An 18,154-nucleotide genomic window follows, 5' to 3' on the forward strand; every position below is an offset into this window, starting at 1 on the left:
GTCAGCTTATGTATATTCAGTTGCACATGCCAGCGTGGGCCGAGTTTGATGGGTGATGAGTCTTTGGGGCGGGGCAAGTTCGCAGGAGAGTCTGATTCCATGGGAGTGGGTCCGTGGGGTTGGGTGCTGATTACGGGCGATTCGATGTGCGGGGGCTGTTGTTTTCCTTTCCGTCTTTCAGCCTTGACGATCATCTTTGGCTTGGCTGTCTCCCTCTGGCACCTGCTGGTTTTATCTCCAAGTGACCTTCCTGTAAACATTCTCCTCCATTCTTGCACATACACTGTCGCACCTCATCCATTCATCATTCTTTCAATTTTGTCATTTTGTACGGAATGATGTGAGCTTTTGGCTGTGACATCATCGACGTATTTATAAATGTTCCCTGACTATGCAAAGTTTGTACTCACCACTTACCATCTTTTTGTTTCTTTGTTCTTTTGATCTCCATGTACTTGCTTACGTCATCATATTCTTAGTTTAATCATGCTTTCAACCGTATCTTTTCTTTGTTAGGCAAAATATTTCCCTCTGTCCAGAACGTTCGGTAGTCATCGAAAACGGGCGTCTAGCATTAGTCAACACGTACGATACAATCAAGTACTGAACATTTTTAGACGACTTTGGCAGTGTCCGTGATTTAGAAAATCATCAGGCATGCATTGAACAGTTCCTTAAGGGTCATGAAGCTATTCAGGCAATATATCAAAAAACATTTGTTATTTTCAAAGTGCTCAGAAATATATATACTATCTCAGATCATAAAGTTATAAAAACCTTTCTCATTACCACTCATCAAAAATGTCTAGTTATGTCTCCTTTATTGATTTGGTGTGTAGGTATAATGATATGCTTAAAATGTTTCTTTTATTTCTTTAATATGTGAATATACTTGTCTGCTTATGTACTTTATTCAATGAGCTTTGAGCATATCTGTTTTTGTAGCTAGGCAGGACTTTTTGTATTTCGACCCCATTCATTCAACGTACACTCACTTACGTTCAATTAAATGGACGTGTTCACATCCAGTCAGCGCACGGGAGCTCAAACCACAGGCCGATAGATGAAATACATGTACCATTCTTTGGCCTCTTGTGTGAACTCAATGCCATTTATTAGTAAAAATGAAAGATGTGTTCCCGGTAGTAATGGTAGAATTAGCCGGTTTATTGTATTACACTGCTTTGAGTATATTAGGATCATCCATCCATCCATCCATCCATCCGTCCATCCATCCATCCATCCGTCCATCTGTCCATCCACATCCATCCCTCCATCTTCTGTCACTTATGCGGAGTCGGTGCGTTAACTGGTACATTTTGTACAATGAAACATGTTGCGTACCAAAAACATCCCTCCAAAAAAATAAACAAATCAAAGTTGACACGTAATTAACACGTAAATTAGGGGTGATTTTCGGCCAATGATGGCCAGCCACGATTTGAGGGTATTGACTCGTGTTGAGGATGGCGATTGGTCAGCGTTGCTGCGTCGTCTCCGTTGGGATTGGTCCACGGTGGTGCGTGGTGCGCCGCCATTGGTCGAGCGCGAGAGATTTAAGTGTGCTGTGTTCGCGAGGGTGGTCCATTGTCAGTCTCTCGTGGAACGGCGGTCCGGCGTGCGCTCACCACCTTTTGTCTGAGGTGCAACGGTCACAATCAAGCTCCAATCCCAAAATGAAGCGGGCGTGGGTTGTCGGACTTCTACTCGGGCTCTTCGCCTTCGGTGAGTAGGCGCCAGTGTTTTGTTTGACAAGGGGACTGGTTACCTACCGGCTATTGCTATGTATGGTTTAGCTGCCAAGCTAGCTTTGCCTGGCACTGGCGTCTCGATAGCTTCTCCTTACTTGAATTTCATTCGTAACTGGTTTAATTCTCGCTCTATTTGAAACTTTTGACCATTATGCAACATCAAGGTGACATTCGAATGTATTCGCTCGGCTTTTCACAAGTTGCCAACGTGATACACTGCCATTATCTGCATCCAAGGTAATTTTTTAAAAAGTCTTGCCCACCAAGGCATTAAATGACGTTTCCTAAAAGCCGTATGATTTCTGGCTCCTATTAGTCCAGAACTAATCTGTTTATATCCTTTGAGATCTCTCCGTCTTTCATTTTAGCTGCCGTGAGGGCCGAAGATGAACTGGACGTGGACGGTACCGTGGATGAGGACCTGGGCAAAAGCAGGGATGGCTCCAAGACAGACGACGAGGTGGTTCAGAGGTTGGTTCCGCGGTTGAAACCGCACAAGGGTACAAAGGGAGTGCAGTGCACGTGTACTGCTTTGAAATGTGCTTGCTTCTCCAAATGCAGCCAGCGAAATGTATTTGCAAGCTCATCCACTAGATGGCAGAAGACGATACACAAATAGCACTTGTATTCACTCTTCAAATGAAAGTTGTGCCGCGGAATAATACTTGCACCTTAAATAGTTTTTAATCTGGAGCTTCCCCTGCCTCCGGAGTCCTCCACTTTTAAATGATTACGCTGGAGGGACACTGACTGACGAGCATGTGAGTGAGTTTTTGTTGACAAATCTATTTCTCTCTCTCCTCTCCCGCAGGGAGGAGGAAGCCATCCAGTTGGACGGATTGAACGCGGCCCAGATTAAGGAACTACGGGAAAAGTCTGAGAAGCACGCCTTCCAGGCTGAGGTCAACCGCATGATGAAGCTGATCATCAACTCCCTGTACAAGAATAAAGAGGTGAGGCGGGTCGCTCCTGTCGGGCTCGCGGCCTTTGCGGCTAAGCACGGCCGGATATTTTTTATTCCAGATCTTTCTCCGAGAGCTGATCTCCAACGCTTCCGACGCCCTGGATAAAATTCGCCTGTTGTCTCTCACTGACGAGGTCGCAATGAGCTCCAACGAAGATTTGGTCATCCGAATCAAAGTGCGTAGCGCCCGCAGCCACGCCACGCTCTCTGAGCCATTTGCGCGACGAAAAGCACGACTCCTTTTGCTCCCCCCCCCAGTCGGACAAGGAGAAGAACATGCTTCACATCACTGACTCGGGCATCGGCATGACCAAAGAGGAGCTGGTGAAGAACCTGGGCACCATCGCCAAATCGGGCACCAGCGAGTTCCTCAACAAGATGACGGAGATGCAGTCGGCGGAGCAATCCACCTCGGAGCTGATCGGCCAGTTCGGCGTGGGCTTCTACTCGGCCTTCCTGGTGGCCGACAAGGTCATCGTGACCTCCAAGCACAACGACGGCGAGCAGCACATCTGGGAGTCGGACTCCAACAGCTTTTCGGTCATCGAGGACCCCCGCGGGAACACGCTGGGCCGCGGCACCACCATCACGTAGGTTCCCGACGAGGAGAGCGAGCGGCCGCCCCGCCGGAAGGAGCTCATTTGAAATCTCTTGCTTGCGCAGATTGTTGATGAAAGAGGAGGCCTCGGACTACCTGGAACAGGAGACCATCAAGAACCTCGTCAGGAAGTACTCGCAGTTCATCAACTTCCCCATTTACGTTTGGGCCAGCAAGGTACGGACGTTTTACAATAAGATTGCGTTTTGTGGGTGCCCGACATGAACCGCGCAATGCGTGAATTTGACCCGAAAATGCAAACAGGCCGTCTTGAAATAGCCAGGCGGGTAGGTATAAGCGCTTTTTGTCTCCCCCGCCGTGTATCAGACGGAGACGGTGGAGGAGCCCGTCGACCGAGACGACGACGACGACGAGCCGGAGGAGAAAGCCTCCGAAGATGAGGCTGAGGTGGAAGTGGAGGAAGAGGAAGAAGGCAAAGACAAGCCCAAGACCAAAAAGGTACCTGCCACTTTGCGGGCACAAAGGCAAATATTATTGGGCTGGAGTCATTTTTTTGCTTTTTGTTACCCCAAATCAGGTAGAGAAGACGGTGTGGGACTGGGAGATAATGAACGACATCAAGCCCATCTGGCAGAGACTGGCTAAGGACGTCGAGGACGACGAGTACAATGCTTTCTACAAGACCTTCTCCAAGGTCAGCAAAAACACACTCAGGTGCTAGTTTATCATGAGCCCGGGGGGAAAACTCCAACCGGTCCAAAGATAGGGCGGCTCTCGTCCGAGTGCCAGTGTGCCTCCCAAGTTCCTCTCCCAACAGGACAGCGAGAACCCTCTGGCTCACATCCACTTCACGGCCGAGGGCGAGGTCACCTTCAAGTCCATCCTGTTTGTGCCCACCGCCGCCCCCCGCGGCCTCTTTGATGAGTACGGCTCCAAGAAGAACGACTACATCAAGGTGAGGGGGCGGGGCGGGGCTGGCTGACTTGAAACGAAGAATGCCAAATGGCGGCTTCTAAAACGTTGTCATCTGGCCGCAGCTTTTCGTCCGGAGGGTTTTCATCACGGACGACTTCAACGACATGATGCCCAAATACCTCAACTTTGTCAAGGGAGTGGTGAGTCGCCGCTTTGTCTTGATGCTGCGCCAGTGTGTTCAAGCAAATCAAATCCTTTGCTCTCTCCAAACCAGGTCGACTCTGACGACCTCCCTCTGAACGTGTCCCGAGAGACGCTACAGCAACACAAACTCCTCAAGGTGAGTGCGGAAGCAAGCGCTCGGCCGCCGCCAGCGCTCGGCCAGTGCCATCCTGATTTGCGTGCTTCCCGCCCATCAGGTCATCCGGAAGAAGCTGGTGCGCAAAACTCTGGACATGATAAAGAAGATAGCCGAGGAGCAGTACAATGACAAGTTCTGGAAGGAGTTTGGCACCAACATCAAGCTGGGCGTCATCGAGGACCACTCCAATCGGACCCGGCTGGCTAAGCTGCTGCGCTTCAACACCTCCAACAGCGACACGGAGCTCACCGGCCTCGAGCAGTACGTCGAGCGCATGAAGGAGAAGCAGGACAAGATCTACTTCATGGCGGGCACCAGCAGGAAGGAGGTAAGTTAGCCGGGCCGGGCCAGGCCCAGCGCTTTGCGTCATCGCTCGCGCATGCGCGGGATGCCCTCCGTGTTGGGATACCCAAACTGCAGCGACGTCTGCCTCCAGGCGGAGGCGTCTCCCTTTGTGGAGCGGCTGCTGAAGAAGGGCTATGAGGTGATCTACCTGACGGAGCCCGTGGACGAGTACTGCATCCAGGCCCTGCCCGAGTTCGATGGCAAGCGCTTCCAGAACGTGGCCAAGGAGGGAGTCAAGTTCGACGAGAGCGACGAGGCCAAAGAGAAGCGCGAGGCGCAGGAGAAGGAGTACGAGCCGCTCACCACCTGGCTCAAGGACAAGGCGCTCAAGGACAAGGTCCGCTCCTTTCTTCTTTCCGCATCCTGAGCGAGCGAGCGAGCATTTGGCCATTGTGCTTTGCTTGGGCTTCACATGTGCGTGCTTTTTGTGCAGATCGAGAAGGCGGTCCTGTCTCAGAGGCTGACCAAGTCGCCGTGCGCGCTGGTGGCCAGCCAGTACGGCTGGTCGGGGAACATGGAAAGGATCATGAAGGCACAGGCCTACCAGACGGGCAAAGATATTTCCACAAAGTGAGTTTGGCTCAGGGCAAACCCAAAGCGCCGCTGCGGTCGCTAACCTTCCCGACCAATGTTGCAGTTACTACGCCAGCCAGAAGAAGACTTTAGAGATCAACCCCAAGCACCCCCTCATCAAGAAGATGCTCAAACGGGTCAACGTAAGTGCGGCCCGAGTCGATCGACATCGGGTTGTTGCGGTCAGACGTCTCGAGTCAGCTGGCACTTTTCAATTTCGTCGCGCAAGTGAGAAAATGACAATAAAGATCTATTCTATTTAGGACGACGGCGAGGACCAGACGGCGTCGGACCTGGCCAGCGTCCTCTTTGAGACGGCCGCCCTGCGCTCGGGCTACCAGCTGGCCGACACCAAGGCCTACGGCGACAGGATCGAGCGCATGCTGAGGCTCAGCATGAACGTACCGCTGGACGAGCAGGTCGGCCCCGACGCTTGCTTGGAACGCGCGCCGGCCACCCGCTCCAGCCGTAAAGCCTCACTTTGTGACCTCAGGTGGAGGAGGAGCCCGAGGAGGAGCCCGAGGAGGAGCCCGAGGAGGAGCCGGCCGAGGACGACGGGGCGGACGAGGACCAAGATGAGGTCGCGGCGGACGATGCCAAAGACGACGAGCAAGTGGTAAGAAGGCGCCCACCGCAGAGTCTCGCGAGAGTTGGCGCTCGCTCTCCTTGACGTGGCTTCTTGGCAGGTCAAGACGCCCAAAATCGAACTGTGAGAGGAGCGCAACTCGGGAAGAGAGAGCGGCGCCCGGCTGGCCGCCCGTGACGCACCATTGTCTTGGCACGGGCGAGCGATCATTTTAAGGAGCGCTTGGGTGTGTTGTGCATTTTTTTGCCTTTTTTGTTTAGTTTTTTTTTACATTCCTCGCACCTGTAAATTTGTTAATATTTAACTGACCTGTTGATGGAGGGATCCTGTCTCGATTGAATAAATGTTTCCTGGGAAAAGGAAGGATGGTGTGTGTCATTTGATCACGATCCTGAGCTACGGTGTTTTGTTGTTTGTGGTATAATTGGGCGAGCCCTTATCGGTGGCATCAATGCAGTAAACCAAACAGCCGCGTCGCCACTTATGACGGAGGGAGGCAGGGTGTGCGCACTTTTTTTTCTTAGTTTTTCAGTTGATCTGTAAAAGATGTAGGTTGCACGAAATTATTGGTAGGGAAAAAAGTTTGGAAATTATTTTGGCATGCAACGCCCCCCCCCCCCCCCCCTATACAGCTATCAAGTATTGTCACGTACACAGATACCAAGTGCTAACGCCACTCATATTTTGAATCAACACAGTGATTGGTAAGTCTGAAGTGAGCTTTTTTGCAGCACTGTCTTTGTGGTTGTGCCAATGTAGCTGCGTAAATTGCGCTTCATGAATAAAGTGCAACAGTTCTGCTTTGTCACAACGGCCTCACAAATCTTGACTTTTTGCATCCCTGTATTTTTGCAGTTGTGGGTGTGTGTGTTTTTTTTTTCTGCTCTAAGGAAGTCAAGTGTGGATCCGTGGCTGATTGTACGCAATCATTGGATGGGGCGTTGCCATGGAAACCGGGGTCACATGCGTGGGTTTCCTGTACAGCCATCATCATCATCATCACCACCACCGGAGGAAGAAGCCGAGGATGGTGATGATGCTGCACGGCCCAAAGAGGCGTTTTCTCGAGCCCAAAGAGCATCTTTGACAGCATTTTGACGTCTTCATTATTATTTGTGTGTGTGTGTGTGTGTTGTGTGTGTGTGCGCCATTGTTGTCGAGCCCTCGAGCCTTTCTCGACGTCCTGCTCGTCACGCCCCAGGAATGAGTATAGAAATCCCCGCGGGGCTGACGGAGCTGTTGCAGAGCTTTACCGTTGAAGTGCTGAGGAGCCAGCCGGGGGACCTGCTCGACTTCGCCCTGCAGTACTTCACCCGCCTCAAGGACCGCGAGAGCAGCCGCAGTCGCCGCCGGGCGCCGTTCGGCCGAGACGACAACGAGGATGGCGGGGAGCCGCACCGAGCTCACGGTGGCAAGGCGGTCAATTTCCTCGACGAGGCTATGCAGATCGACTCGGAGAACGGAGAAGACGACGACGACGATGAGGACGACGAGGAGTTTCAAGGTAAGGTGCTCGCTCGCTCGCTCCATCGGCTGCTACCGCAATGCACGCATCGCATCGCATCGCTTCGCTTCGCTTCTCATCGCACGCTCTGTCTTTCTCGTGCACATCTTGAGAATGTGGCCACATTTGCAATCAGCGAGTAGGCCTCACGCGGGCCTGCATGGTTGGCTGCCTGCGTGCGTGATGTTGCACAATGGGGGCCGCGCACACGCACACACATGCATGCTCACGTGCTGTCTTGAAAATATCAAAAGCTTGTAGATATTATTAGCCTCAAGATTGGGATTGTTTTTACAGCTCGCTTTGAACGCGATCAGGTGGAGGATGTAGCGTAGCAACGTTAGCTCGCTCAGTGGCCCTAATGTCCTCCGCGAGAAGGGCAACAAAAGAAAAAATCAATCACCATGATGTAGCATTTACAGACACGGGTTTTCATGCTATCCATCGTCGCTGTCTGGCGAACCCTCTCGTGTCCAAATATGGTCAAACGGCCTTTTCCCCCCACAAATCGAAGCTAATGGTCAGTCTCCACCTTTTTAAGCAATTGTAGCCAGTTGAAAGCGCCGAAATTGGCTTGAAAACAAACGCAGATTGCCAACCGGCGGTGCTCTTGAACGCAACTTAGGTTTGGGACAGTGGGGTGGCAAAACTACTTCCGTTTCCTCGTTTTGCGAAGCTGTGTGGCTCCTTAGTCGGACACGCTCGCGGGAAAGCCAAGATAGAAAAGGTTGCAGCTCCCCGGCCGGGGAGGTCACCCTCGCAGCTGAGGAGACCACCTTCGAGTGCTTGAGCGAGGGAGCGCGCGGAGGCGTACCGACGGACGTAAGACGGCGGCCGGGCGGGCGGCCCTTCATATTCGTATCCACCCGAAAAAGCTGTCCCCGTCGTGTGTGTGACGTTGTGATTGAAAGGCGTTTTACGTTGACGTGATGGCGGTGGCACGCTCGTGGCTCGTTTGTCGTCGTTTCTGCAGCGAGCCAGTTGAGGGCCGTTGTGCGTTGTGTTCTCCGTCATTGAAATTGGGCTGAAGGAGGGAGGCGCGCATCCTCCTCGTCGAGGTCGCTGTACCCGGCTGAATTTTTCCAAATGAGGTCAAGCTCAAAAAAGCACGCGCGCACGCACGCACGCACGCACGCACGACGCTGGCTGCCGCGGACCGACGTCATTAGGCGACAAGAAAAGCAAAGCTCTCGATTCACTCCAACGTGTGTTTTTTGTCTTCTTCTCTTTCGGCAGCACCCATAATAAACCGATTCATCAGGAGAGCATCAGGTGAGTGAGGTGTTACCTCTTCAACCACTCTACATTTCCCAATATGTACGTAGCCTATTTGACGCGTGACGTCTGTTCAACGAGATGTCTCCACACCTCCATGCGCCAATGATCTTGGTCAGAATTGGGAATACACGACTGCAAGTAAGTACGTTTGTGTCGTCTGTTGCCTCGAGGCTTAAAGCGGCACGGCGTACCTGAGCGGCGTTAGCATTAAGCCGGTCGCTTTGTGAATTTTCGATGGCAAACTTCGCTTCCCGGTCAAGCTCCAAATGCGTCCGTAGAACCAAGTTGAGTCTTGCCCTTTTGTCGTGCAGTGTGCGCCGAAGCCTTCAATCCCGATGAAGACGACGAGGAGAAAGAGCCACGGGTAATCAGATTACGTTCTCTTTTTTTGGAACAGCGCAGGTGGTCTCATCCAAACAAACAGGTTTTTGTTTTTTTTTTCAGTTTAGGAGCTGGGGTGTTTTTGGTGGGTGCACGAGTTCATTTTGAAACGTTCTTTCCTCCCCATGTTACGTCCCTTTGCTGCCGTAAGCTGGCAAGTGTCGCTTTGATTGCAATGGACTCATCAGTGCCCGCTTTGAACGCACGCGCAGGTGGCCCACCCCAAAACGGACGAGCAGCGACAGAGACTACAGGAAGCGTGTCGGGACATTCTTCTCTTCAAGAACTTGGAGCCCGTGAGTTGTCAGACGCACGGGCAACGGAACCCCGCCAGGGGCAGTTTCAATTCAAGCCGCCAAGAAGACGGACGGGATTGTTTTTGCCACGTGCAGGAAGAGATGTCCCAAGTGTTGGATGCCATGTTTGAGAAGTTCTGCACCCAAGGCCAACGCATTATTGAGCAGGATGACGACGGGGACAACTTCTACGTGATTGAAAGGTAAGGTGACACGGGCGACCGAGCGCACGGAGCCATTGGGCGACAGTAACGGCCGCCGCGTTTGTTCACACGATGGCCGACGCCTTGCCGGGCTAAGCGACATTAGCGTAGATGTCAGAGCAAAAAGGCGTGCGCACGGCATTGGAATGTTCAACCCGGCTAGCTTGAGGCTAACGTGTGCTGTGAAACGCCGCGCGTGGGCGGGCTCACTGAATGTTCAGCCCGGCTAGCTTGAGGCCAACGTGTGCTGTGAAACGCCACGCGTGGGCGGGCTCACTGAAATTAGCGTGGGCCTCTGGCAGCCGCGAGTGCGCAAACGCTACGCGACCATGCCCACAGACACACCGCGCATTCTTCTCTCGCGTGTCTTCTGATCTTTTGCCCGCCTTCCTCAGGGGGACCTTCGGCATTTTCGTCAAAGCGGACGGCGGCGGCGGCGGCGACAAGCTGGTGGGTTGCTACGACAACCGCGGCAGCTTTGGAGAACTGGCGCTGATGTACAACACGCCGAGGGCAGCCACCATCGTCGCCAACTCGCCCGGGGCCCTCTGGTGCCTCGTGAGTGACAAACAGACGATATTGAAGCATGATTTGAATTGAATAGATTTGCCGCAGGGGGCAGTAATGCGCCGTCAGGAGTTGCACATGAATAAGCAAAAACTCTGATGGCGGCGGCGCTCGCTGTTGTTATGTTGTTGTGTGTTTCCCAGGATCGTCTGACGTTCCGCAGGATCATCGTGAAGAACAACGCCAAGAAGAGAAAGTTGTACGAGGCCTTCATTGAAACGCTTCCGCTGCTCACGTCACTGGAGGTCACTACTTTTTTCCTTTTTCTTTTTTTTCCCCCCTGACATTGGAAAACCACGTCAAGGTTTTCTTTTTTCAGCTCTCCGAGAGGATGAAGGTGGTGGACGTGATCTCGACTAAAGTGTACCGTGACGCGCAGCAGATTATCGCACAGGTGACGTACATTCAGTGTAATGCAGCCATCGTTTTTTCTTCACTAAATCATGAGAATGAATAAAAGGCAGTAGTCACACCTCCATTTTCTTTTTTTTTTTTTTAAATCTCCTTAATTCACAGTTCCTACCAAATTAGGATCCCCAAACAATTTGCCATTTCAAAGTCATCTTAATGCAGATGATATGATTCAAAAAGAACAGCACCATCAATGCACGTAATAATCCAAGCTCAATTTGGCTCCGCCCCAACTGAAGCGCACAGTTCCAATGTACTACTTTCCCATTGGACTGGGCTCTGGTGCCATCTTGTGGCATCTCGGGCTTTTCAAAAATAACACCAAAAAATGTGACGTTGTGATTTATTTAGCTGAACATGAGGTACCTACCGCAAGAACGATGCAAAGGTGAAATATGGCCATTTGTTTTTGTTGACTTGCTCCACAAATGACCTGGCCCATCCTTGTTTTGTCGGCAGGGGGAATTGGCAGATTGTTTCTACATTGTGGAGTCCGGCCAAGTTCGGATCACCATGAAGAGGAGCAGGGTGAGTGAGCAAATCTTTATCCAAGGAACGACTGTGGCAAAAAGCTGCGTCTCGAACGACCGAGCGAGAGCTTTTCCTTCCACCGCAAGCGTGTTGCCTCCGCTCCCGTTGAGTCACGTGGTGCGTGCGCTTGCCTGTCCGCAGACGAAAAAGGAGCCGGACGACGAGGAAGTGGAAATCGCCACGTGCTCCCGGGGCCAATACTTCGGGGAGTTGGCGCTGGTCACCAACAAGCCCAGAGCTGCGTCCGCCTATGCCGTGGGCAGCGTCAAATGCTTGGGTGAGTGGCCGTGAGTGTGCCTGCTGCCTGCCTGCCTGCTGCCTGCCTGCCTGCTGCCTGCCTGCCTGCCTGCCTGCCTGCCTGCTGCCTGCCTGCCTGCCTGCCTGCCTACCTGCCTGCCTGCCTGCCCGCCTGCCTGCCTGCCACCTGCCGGCCGCCTGCCTGCCACGTGACGCGACTCGTCTTCTTGCCAGTGATGGACGTGAAAGCCTTTGAGCGTCTCCTGGGCCCGTGCATGGACATCATGAAAAGGAACATCGCCAACTACGAGGAGCAGCTCCTCATGCTGTTTGGAAGTCGCAGCGAGATGGAGCAGCGCTGCGCCTGAGAGCGACGCAACGGCCGGCTTCTCGGTAAAGGGGAAAAAAAAAGACGGCGGCGGCGGCAGCGTTCCTGGAGAGACCGTCGCAACGAGACCTATTTTGCGGTAAAGCGACGTAGGCCAAAGCGGAGTCGCTCCGAGCTCCTTTTCCGTCCCACGGATCGCCCTTTGCGTGTACATTTGTCCCGTGTTGGTGTCCCGTGTTTGTCGGCGTATCGGCTCAAAAGACGCCTTTTGCCCGGGACGGAACGTCCACGCGCCTCGGCATTTTTACAGAGCGTTTGTGCCCGGCCGGCAGCCGACTACTCTTCTGTTGCAAACAAAGGAAAAAAAGCAAACAAAAGAGCAGATAGTTTTCTAAGCCTTACCATCACAGTGTTGTACAATTTAATAATCATACGACGTACCTTTCATTGCTTAAGTGTGTCATAGTACGTGGTGACATTGAATAGTTTGAAATTTTAGTCATACTCATATTTTGGCTGTGTCAGCGAAGCATATTTTACCATGACGCTTAATGTCTACCTCGACCGACCGCTCAAACCACTTTAACGTTTGTTTTCCAATGAACGTGGTGGGAATAAGGGACGCTTTGTGCATGTGCTCAGCCCCAAATCAATTTCGAAAACAACCTTTCTTTTCATGCCTCGTGCGCCCACTTTTCTTTTCTTCAACCCAAATCAATTGTGCCATTACTGTATGCTGTACACTTTTCATGTCAATAAAAACACTTTTTGTATCAACTTGTTCAGTGTGTTCTCCCAGCACATTCATTCTTTGGAGATGAAGGGTTAGGGTTACAGAGAAATATGCCCCCCCCCCCCAAAAAAAAAAGAATCCAGCACCAAAAGAAAATTTACAAAACCTGACAAACATTGGGCAAAGCAAGGAACAACAACTGACGAAATCTGACTAAAATGACCAAACAACACACAGAAGTAACCAATCGTGACAAAACTCTCAAAATTAATAAATCCAACAGAAGATTTACAAATATCAGTCCCAACAACTGACACATGGGGGAAACGCTGAAAAATATCCGCCAAATCTCTGACTACGACGTAAAGAAAACAGGCAAAAACGGGGGTGAAAAAAGGACCAACATTTAACAAATAATGTAGATAAAATTGACGAAACACCTCCAAAAACCGTAAAAAGAAACAAATAAAAATGATCTCGCGTGATTTCCACACCGTCCAACCGAGACCGTATAGTGCAGTATTCTGTATGTGATTCCTCGTCTTACGGTATTGAACATTACAAACGTACGTCCATTGCATCCCTTAAGAAGTGAATAGTCATGCAGTACTGTAGCGTACGTGAGTACTTGCTACATTGCTGATACAAAAAAAAAAAAAAAAAAAAAAAAAAAGGGGGAAAAAAACAACAACTCGGTATTGTTCATGTTGCCAATCGGCTGTTTGTGGGCGGAAACAGGCGTGGACTTTTGTCCTATGAGACGACGCTCAACAAACTCTACCCCGCCCTTGATGTTTTTCCTCAACCGCAGCGTCCAATAGATTCACGGCGTCTAAGTGATTGACACTCTCATCATCCAACAGGACGTCTCTAACCGAGGACCTCCCCGAGCACTGGAGTGAATACCAGAGAGTTTCTTGATGGCGACACGACTGGTAAGTGAGTCTTTGCCTACTTTTCTGTCTCCCCCTTGAAGAAATAAAGCTCTAAAGTGTTTTGGTAACGTTAGAAATGCTTACATCGCGCGTTTGCGTCACCGCCGGGAGCCGTTATTGAGGTTGTCAAACGGTTGTTGAGCGTCGAACGGCAGGTTGACCGACCGAGCGACGGTGTTTTTTTCCCCCCAGCGCTTCTCCCACTGCCTCCCTCGCTTGGCTTGTTTTTGTCGCTGACGACGTTCTAGATGTGGCGAATGATTTCATTGAGTCGGTTCGATGCGCTTGACACGGCCTGTCTCGACCGTCCCGATGTCATTCATTGGCAAATGGACCAGCCAGCCAGTCAGCCAGCGAGGTTGCGTCATGCCTCAACTTGTTGACATTCTTTTGTTTACAGTGGAAAGGCAGCAAAAAAGGGGGAGACACCCCCCACTTTTCTTTTATCCAGCGATACCCAAATACTTTTTTGTAAAAGTAATTGAACAGCATTCGGGGTTAGGCTGTGAAAAGTGGCGTTTGACGAGTGTTGAAATGGCACTTTGGCAGCTGTTTGTCGTCAAGGCTGCGCAGTTGGGAATGAATGAGCAGTGGTGCGCATGCGCGAGAACCCTCGCAAGTTTATAAACAAGGCCTGCTCGCAGAGCGTCACGTGATCACCGCATACCTTCAATATGGGGAGTGGGGAGACAAAGAACGCAACCGCAGCACTACATACAACCGGATTTTATGTGACGTTTGCATCGCATTTGACTCAGTACCGCAATTGTCCATTTACAGGCCACAATAGAAGTGGCAGCCTGCAAAACAACAACCACAAAACAATGCACCAAAGTCGTGAACATCCCAGAAAAATATTTTCCAGGAAAATAAAATTCAAATCCCGACATACGTCATCCTATCCAAAATAGCCATCTTTCTTTTCCAAAGTACAGCGCTTTACTAACAGATAACTTTATGTGTGTCAAATTCCAGACGCTTAATGAATGATTTCAACCTAAAACGTGTCAATCTTGACTTTATTTGTCATCGTATAAGCAAAGTAAAAAAATGTTGTATTGGACATGGGACTTTCATTTCGGTGTCAATCTTGACAACATCCAACTTTTTATCTGAAGATATTTGACGAAAATAAAACGTATAGTGAAAATCGAGAGGGAGATTTTGACTTGACTCTTTTTTTCCGTTTGAAAGCGCCTTTCGACCGGTAAGAATGGTCAACGGCACGGCGTTCGCCGGAGCACACTTGTTGAGCAAACGACGCTCTGAGACGTTTTTCTTGACCGTTTCTACCTTCACGTGTTGTACATCAAACAACACTCTGAGACGTTTAAATTGACCTTTTCTACTTTCACCTGTTTTCGCGGGACCCGAAGCAGGTCACGTGACGACGGAATCCGAGCCAGTTTGTCCAACCAGTCTCCCTCGTCGGAGAGGAATCCAGACAGCTATGGACGAGATGTACGATCCGCTCAAGTGCAACGAGGAGCCGCCGTCCTCACCCGGCTGCCGCATGGAATACGGTAACCGAGACGCCGAATCCTAAAACCGGATGATAAGCGGGCGGCTGACGGTGTCGCACGTGCAGACGACATGCCGGAGCTGCAGGCGGTGGACGAGGACGGCGGGTCGCCGGGCTTGTTCCGGGTGGCCGCCAGCGTGTCGCACCAGGAGACGCCGCCCCCCACCAGCTGGCTGGCCGAGCTGGCCAACATCGCCACCGGTCCGCAGAGCCCGCTGCTCAAAGGCGCTCCTTATAGGAGGTTGGCACTTTGCTTTATCTTTCTGCCGCTTATTTGTATCGCCTGCGTCCGTCAGCAAACTTGCTGTCCTTTCTTGTTCTTCTTGTTTCGGGCCTCTTGGCAAACTGCTTTTGTCCTTCCACTGCAGAGTGGTCAAGTTCGCTGGCGCCGTCTAGCGGTGGGCGTCGGAACGGCACTCGTTTTTGGGGGCAGTCACGTTAGCTCTCGTGAGCTAGCACACGCGTAGCCAACAAAGTGTCCGTGGGGACCGAGGAAACACTTCCAACTCGTTGTCTTTGTCGCGTCCTTTCCTCCAACGGCAGATCCTCTCCGGTCCACATCTTTGGCAGCAGCAACAGTTTACATTCCTACGCCCGTCCTCCTCTGGCCAGCAGCGCGCCCAACCCCTCCAGAGGTCACCTGCGGGAGCGCCGGCGTGCGCGGGTAACGCTCCGAGGCTCACGGCCAATCGCGCGTGGCTTTGTCTGAATGCGGTGCTGTGTGGCGACAGGCCAGCAGCGAGTCGGAGTCGGGCGTTTTCTCCGTGTCGTCGTCCTTCTCCGATGACGAGGACATGGCCTGGTCTCATTCGTGGCCCTCCACCGCCTGGCACTGCTTCCTCAAAGGTTGGTGGGCCCGAGGCCGAGGACGTTTGATAGCTTTGATGCCTATTTTGATGGTTTTGTCTGTTGTTTTGCCAGTTTTCCAAGTCAGCGTTTCCTCCTTGCTTTGTGTTGCAGGAACGCGCCTTCGTTTCCATCGCGGTCCTAACGTGGAGTGGCAGGAGGCCGAGGAGCTCGGCGATTCTGACGAAGATTCCGACGAGGACAGCGTGATGCCGTCTTCCTCCTCCTCCTCCTCACTCAAGGTGGGTCGCCGCCGTTGCGGTGGGATGACCGCTAGGGGGCGGCAATCTGCTAATCACAAGGATGCCTCTTCCGCCGTTTCAGAGATTTGGCTCGGACGGCTTGAAGCTGGTCGGCCACGAAGAGACCTTGTCTTACGGCCAGGCGGTTCTAAAGCTCACCTTTGACCCCGGCTCCCCCGACGACGGCCTTTTAAGCGCCGAATGCCGACTGGACCATCCCTTTTTTGTCAGGAGTAAAGGTACGGGAACCGCCCGGGCCATTTGAGCAGGAGCCTCCATTGATTGGTGCCGCGTCGGCGCTCAGGGTGGGCCTCCTTTTACCCGAGCCTTACAGTGGTGCATCATGGGATCCCTTGCTACGAGATGCAGCTGGGCGACACGTGCCTGCCGCCCAGCCACCCCGACGCCATCAACTGTGACGATTCGGTGGTCTTTGACACATTTAGAAGGTACGAACGGCCCGAGTTTCTTTGCGTCTTGTCAAAAGTCTCTTCGGTTCCGTTGAACGGGAGGGAAGTCGGCCGTTGAAAGGTTGGCAACTGCCCCGAGATGACCGCACAGTTTCACCAGAGGGCGCCGTCCTACTATGAACGTGGAACGGGCCCAAGCGAGAACAAAGAAAATCCAAGGCACGTGGCCAAATGCACATGTGCTGGCCATTTTGACGATGTTCTTCTGTGCACGCACGCGCCTTGGATGTTGACGAACCGGCTCCACCAAACACAATCCCCGTTGCGTCGGCATTTTTCAGCTACGACTTCACCCCGCTGGATTCGTCGGCCGTCTACGTCCTGAGCAGCATGGCCCGGCAGCGGCGGACCTCGCTTCCCGGCGGCGCTGCCGCTAGCCCCGAGCGCGACGCGGCCGAACGCTCGGCCTCCCCGCGGCCGACGGGCCCGGGCAGGTCGGCCCGGGGCCAGGGCTCCGCCACGCCCACCAAATGCAAGCGGCCCATGAACGCCTTCATGCTCTTCGCCAAAAAGTACCGGGTGGAGTACACGCAGATGTATCCGGGCAAAGACAACAGGTGAAAAGGTGGCGGGAGGGCGGGCAAATATGGCAGAAAACAAAGTGTGAGCGTGAGCTCTCCCTCGCAGAGCCATCAGCGTCATCCTGGGCGACAGGTGGAAGAAGATGAGGAGCGAGGAGCGCCGCTCGTACACCGTGGAGGCCAAGGCCTTGGCCGAGGAGCAGAAGCGCCTCAACCCCGACTGCTGGAAGCGCAAAAGGAGCAACTCGGTGAGCAAATTGGCTCGCCCCAGCGTGACCACGCCGTGCCACTTGATGGTGTGACGCGGCGCTGTCCCGACCCGAGCAGGGATCCCAGCAGACCTAAGGCCGCCAATCCATCCACGCAGACAGGGCAGGCGCTCCCGGACCCACCGGCCCGACCCACCGGCCCGACCCGCCGCCCCGACCCGCCACCCTCCTGTCTTGGCGAGGGAGGACGCTCATCTCTGCCCGCCTGCCTGCCTGCGCCCGCCTTTGTGCGAGCGGAAGGAGCAGGGACGGCGGAATACGCCGCTGACCAAGTGCGTCTCTTTTCTTACTCTCCCACTAATGCAGATGGACCTTGTATTCCTCTTCCGGTTGGAACGAACCCACTTCAAACGGAAAGGAGCCGGCAGCGCCGAGCCATACGGGCGCGCTTCTGTGCAATGAAAGACAACACGTCTGTTTGGAGCGGGGGCATCACGACGACCTTCCTCACTCGGAGCGTTGCGCTCTCCCCTCACTTTATTGCAGAGAAATGCAAAGCCTTTGTAGAAATCTGTCCGGAGCCGACGGTTTCCACTCAAGTCACCGAGCACCGCTTGGGTCCCGTCGCACTTTATATCCCGCCAGACGCCAACGTGTAACCTTGAACCTTTGTGGCCGCCTTCTCGCATTCGGGTCGCAATAATGTCCATCGTGTACAGGTTTCACAGCCCGCAAATTGCACACCGTATCTTTGTATCATATGATAAATGCGTTTTTGTCAAACTTGCACGGTCTCTCTGGTGTGTTTTGTGCTTTGTCAGCATTTTGTGACTGCACTCCGGACCGCCGCGTCCATGCTTTGTCTTAATGACGGACGGACGAACTC

The 18,154-nt window shown here is 52.7% G+C and overlaps 3 protein-coding genes across 6 annotated transcripts; all 3 read left to right on the top strand.

The window, feature by feature from the left end:
* The first annotated feature begins 1,558 nt into the window (after positions 1–1,558).
* On the top strand, positions 1,559–6,417 carry hsp90b1 (heat shock protein 90, beta (grp94), member 1). 2 transcript variants are annotated; one of them, XM_088378228.1, is made up of 18 exons: positions 1,559–1,725; positions 2,120–2,222; positions 2,563–2,704; positions 2,775–2,891; positions 2,974–3,305; positions 3,379–3,490; positions 3,641–3,772; positions 3,852–3,968; positions 4,092–4,229; positions 4,312–4,389; positions 4,464–4,529; positions 4,609–4,878; positions 4,987–5,232; positions 5,329–5,465; positions 5,533–5,611; positions 5,732–5,887; positions 5,962–6,084; positions 6,155–6,417. In XM_088378228.1, the coding sequence occupies exons 1-18, from the start codon at positions 1,677–1,679 to the stop codon at positions 6,179–6,181; spliced, it is 2,424 nt and encodes an 807-aa protein (XP_088234354.1). In that variant the 5' UTR covers positions 1,559–1,676; the 3' UTR covers positions 6,182–6,417. The 2 variants fall into 2 exon arrangements, with proteins under 2 accessions (XP_088234354.1, XP_088234355.1); XM_088378229.1 differs by having other exon boundaries at positions 5,974–6,084.
* A 606-nt stretch (positions 6,418–7,023) lies between these two features.
* On the top strand, positions 7,024–12,567 carry prkar2b (protein kinase, cAMP-dependent, regulatory, type II, beta). Of its 2 annotated transcripts, XM_088378275.1 has the most exons (12): positions 7,024–7,558; positions 8,795–8,830; positions 8,915–8,974; positions 9,148–9,200; positions 9,430–9,513; positions 9,610–9,716; positions 10,112–10,274; positions 10,427–10,528; positions 10,603–10,677; positions 11,154–11,222; positions 11,367–11,502; positions 11,697–12,567. In XM_088378275.1, exons 1-12 carry the CDS (start codon positions 7,258–7,260, stop codon positions 11,828–11,830), a joined length of 1,320 nt encoding a protein of 439 aa, XP_088234401.1. In that variant the 5' UTR covers positions 7,024–7,257; the 3' UTR covers positions 11,831–12,567. The 2 variants fall into 2 exon arrangements, with proteins under 2 accessions (XP_088234401.1, XP_088234403.1); XM_088378277.1 differs by lacking the exon at positions 8,915–8,974 and having other exon boundaries at positions 7,026–7,558.
* Positions 12,568–13,332: 765 nt separating this feature from the next.
* Positions 13,333–18,055, top strand: hbp1 (HMG-box transcription factor 1). Of its 2 annotated transcripts, none has more exons than XM_088378273.1 (11): positions 13,333–13,458; positions 14,835–14,981; positions 15,047–15,221; positions 15,524–15,644; positions 15,712–15,826; positions 15,941–16,068; positions 16,151–16,307; positions 16,373–16,517; positions 16,820–17,095; positions 17,166–17,307; positions 17,387–18,055. In XM_088378273.1, the coding sequence occupies exons 2-11, from the start codon at positions 14,909–14,911 to the stop codon at positions 17,402–17,404; spliced, it is 1,350 nt and encodes a 449-aa protein (XP_088234399.1). In that variant the 5' UTR covers positions 13,333–13,458; positions 14,835–14,908; the 3' UTR covers positions 17,405–18,055. The 2 variants fall into 2 exon arrangements, with proteins under 2 accessions (XP_088234399.1, XP_088234400.1); XM_088378274.1 differs by having other exon boundaries at positions 13,357–13,458; positions 14,838–14,981.
* The last annotated feature ends 99 nt before the right edge of the window (positions 18,056–18,154 follow it).

Source organism: Syngnathus floridae, chromosome 6 (genome assembly GCF_059516105.1).
Source record: "Syngnathus floridae isolate MCC-2025c chromosome 6, RoL_Sflo_1.0, whole genome shotgun sequence".
NCBI lineage: Eukaryota > Metazoa > Chordata > Actinopteri > Syngnathiformes > Syngnathidae > Syngnathus > Syngnathus floridae.

Coding starts and splice junctions, on each gene's coding strand:
- hsp90b1 (XM_088378228.1), top strand. CDS start 1,677: ATGAAGCGGGCGTGGGTTGTCGGACTTCTACTCGGGCTCTTCGCCTTC. Junction 2,223..2,562: donor GACGACGAGGTGGTTCAGAG/GTTGGTTCCGCG, acceptor CCTCTCCCGCAG/GGAGGAGGAAGCCATCCAGT. Junction 5,888..5,961: donor ACGTACCGCTGGACGAGCAG/GTCGGCCCCGAC, acceptor TTGTGACCTCAG/GTGGAGGAGGAGCCCGAGGA.
- prkar2b (XM_088378275.1), top strand. CDS start 7,258: ATGAGTATAGAAATCCCCGCGGGGCTGACGGAGCTGTTGCAGAGCTTT. Junction 9,514..9,609: donor TCTTCAAGAACTTGGAGCCC/GTGAGTTGTCAG, acceptor TGCCACGTGCAG/GAAGAGATGTCCCAAGTGTT. Junction 10,529..10,602: donor CGCTGCTCACGTCACTGGAG/GTCACTACTTTT, acceptor TTCTTTTTTCAG/CTCTCCGAGAGGATGAAGGT.
- hbp1 (XM_088378273.1), top strand. CDS start 14,909: ATGGACGAGATGTACGATCCGCTCAAGTGCAACGAGGAGCCGCCGTCC. Junction 14,982..15,046: donor CGGCTGCCGCATGGAATACG/GTAACCGAGACG, acceptor TCGCACGTGCAG/ACGACATGCCGGAGCTGCAG. Junction 15,645..15,711: donor GGGAGCGCCGGCGTGCGCGG/GTAACGCTCCGA, acceptor GTGTGGCGACAG/GCCAGCAGCGAGTCGGAGTC.